The sequence below is a fragment of the Mus caroli genome, chromosome 1 (assembly GCF_900094665.2).
Source record: "Mus caroli chromosome 1, CAROLI_EIJ_v1.1, whole genome shotgun sequence".
Classification (NCBI taxonomy): domain Eukaryota; kingdom Metazoa; phylum Chordata; class Mammalia; order Rodentia; family Muridae; genus Mus; species Mus caroli.
Genome location: NC_034570.1, coordinates 34,742,392 through 34,744,483, shown reverse-complemented (window position 1 = coordinate 34,744,483; position 2,092 = coordinate 34,742,392). Strand labels below are relative to the sequence as shown.

Here is a 2,092-nt window from a genome sequence, read left to right as displayed (position 1 = left end):
AAAAAAAAAAAAAAAAAAAAGAATTGGGAGTAAACGACTACATTAAACGACTGTTCAATGCTGGCCAGCCCTGCTTATCACGTTCTTTTCGCGTATAATCCGTCCTGGCATAGGCCGAGCATCATTTCTCTGGGTTTGCAAAATCTGAGTTACTCTAAAACCTGAAACTTGCTAAGCAACAATATAATGTTGTGCGTGGAAAATTCCATACTGTAAGACTTTGTTTGAATGCACAGAATTAATTAAAATACTGTGATAGTCGACCTGGTTGCAGTCATGAGTAATCTCGGCATGGAAGAGCTACAGTAGATTCTCTAGTTAGAAGCCAGCTTATAGCCACTGGACCAAGTATAGCCCAAGCAACCGTTTCAAAAAAAGATATAAACAAAATATCACATCAAACTATCTTTGGGTTATGTGTAAAAATATATATGAAGCATACACTAATTTCATGTTTAAACTTGTGCCTATATCCAAGATTTCATTATGCTGGTGAAAATATGCCAATTCTTGGGGGGAAAAAAATCAAGATTTTGAAGGTTTCTGTTGTCAAACTCTCAGGCAGGTAGTGGTCAGCCTGTACAAAGGGCCACAATCGGCACTCTGCTCAGCGCTCTGGTCAAAAACCTAGTAAAATGATGGTTCTCACCCTTCCTAAAGCTGTGACCCTTTAATACGGGTCCTCATGTGGACATTTTATGTCAGCCATAAAGTTATTTAGTTGCTACTTTATAACTGTAAATTGCTACTGTTATGAATTGTATAGGAAATACCTGATATGCAGGATAGGTGACCTCCCAAACGGATCGTGAACCACAGGGTTAGAACCACTGCAGTAAACTCTCCGTCCCTCCAAAGTATATTTTAAGGCTTGACAAGAGTGTCCGGACCAGCTCAGAGCTCATGAACCTTCCATTTCCCAGGACGCCTTAGTTTGTCCCCCCTCTAGTGGTGAGTTTTAGCATTGCAACCTTCAAATACCTGCTTTCATCCCTTTCCTGACCAAGAGTTAACTGTCCTTCTCTTAGAACTCCCAGCCGTATACTCCTTAAAGTATCTTGTCCGTGTTTTAGTAACATCTAGAATAGTTGATAAACATGTTTTTCTTTTTCCTTCATGTCAAAGACATTCGAGGATTTTTAGGTGATCCTGAAGTTATTATCAAGCTGCTTCTAGAACCAAGCAAGGCAGGTACCTCCGTGGTGTGTATTTACCTTTGACCCGGAGTTCAATATTCCTAGTGATGTTGTATTCCTGGCCATTGTAGGTAAATGTCATAACACATCTGTAATAGCCTGCGTCGTCCATGGACGTGTTGGATATCAATAGGCGTGTGGGGTCTCCTGCACTCAGAAATTCCTTACTGCCTTTATCCAAGAGCATGGAGCCCTAGAGGGGAGATGCATCTGAGAGTTACATTATAGAATAACATCGCTCTCGAACATTGAGTGTAATATCATCGTTGTCAATCAATGTGGAATCTACAACCCAAGAGACTCCCTGGCATATACTTCCTTTGGCCATTTTGTCTTTGGGGTGCATTTTTAGCTGTATTGTTAGAGAAATGACCGGTTTCCCCCCCCCCCTTAGGGTAGAATCTTGTCATGTAGCCCACACTAGACTTAAACTCTTGATTCTCCTGCCTAAGCCTTCTGGCTTCTGGGGTGACATGGGTGTGCCCCCCTGCTCCATTTAGAAAAAGGAATACATTTTTTTAAGATTAAGTTATTGTAAACCAGTTAAGTACAAATATACTTAAGATCTAACTGCCTTCTGACTATGAGCAGTATCAAGAAAAATCACTACTAGGGGAATACCAGGGCCAGGAAGCGGGAGTGGGTGGGTTGGAGAGCAGGGTGGGGGGAGGGTATAAGGGACATTTGGGATAGGATTTGAATTGTAAATGAAGAAAATATCTAATAAAAAATTGTTTAAAAAAAAAGAAAAGAAAATTCACTACTGTGCTCGCTTCGGCAGCACATATACTAAAAATTGGAACGATACAGAGAAGATTAGCATGGCCCCTGCGCAAGGATGACACGCAAATTCGTGAAGCGTTCCATATTTTTGACACTCGCCAACTGCCCACAAC

At 41.2% G+C, this 2,092-nt stretch overlaps 1 protein-coding gene and 1 non-coding gene across 4 annotated transcripts in view; one reads left to right on the top strand and one right to left on the bottom strand.

Annotated features, from left to right (window-relative positions):
• The window catches only part of Il1r2 (interleukin 1 receptor type 2), a 40,452-nt gene that overhangs the window by 8,481 nt on the left and 29,879 nt on the right, over window positions 1–2,092 (bottom strand). For all 3 annotated transcript variants that reach the window (XM_029481408.1, XM_021172924.2, XM_029481405.1), the window contains one exon: window positions 1,215–1,389. In XM_029481408.1, the coding sequence (XP_029337268.1) occupies window positions 1,215–1,389 (175 nt within the window). The remainder of the gene's footprint in view (window positions 1–1,214; window positions 1,390–2,092) is intronic.
• On the top strand, window positions 1,962–2,069 carry LOC115032563. The gene has a single exon (XR_003838208.1). It is a non-coding gene; the product is annotated as a U6 spliceosomal RNA (small nuclear RNA).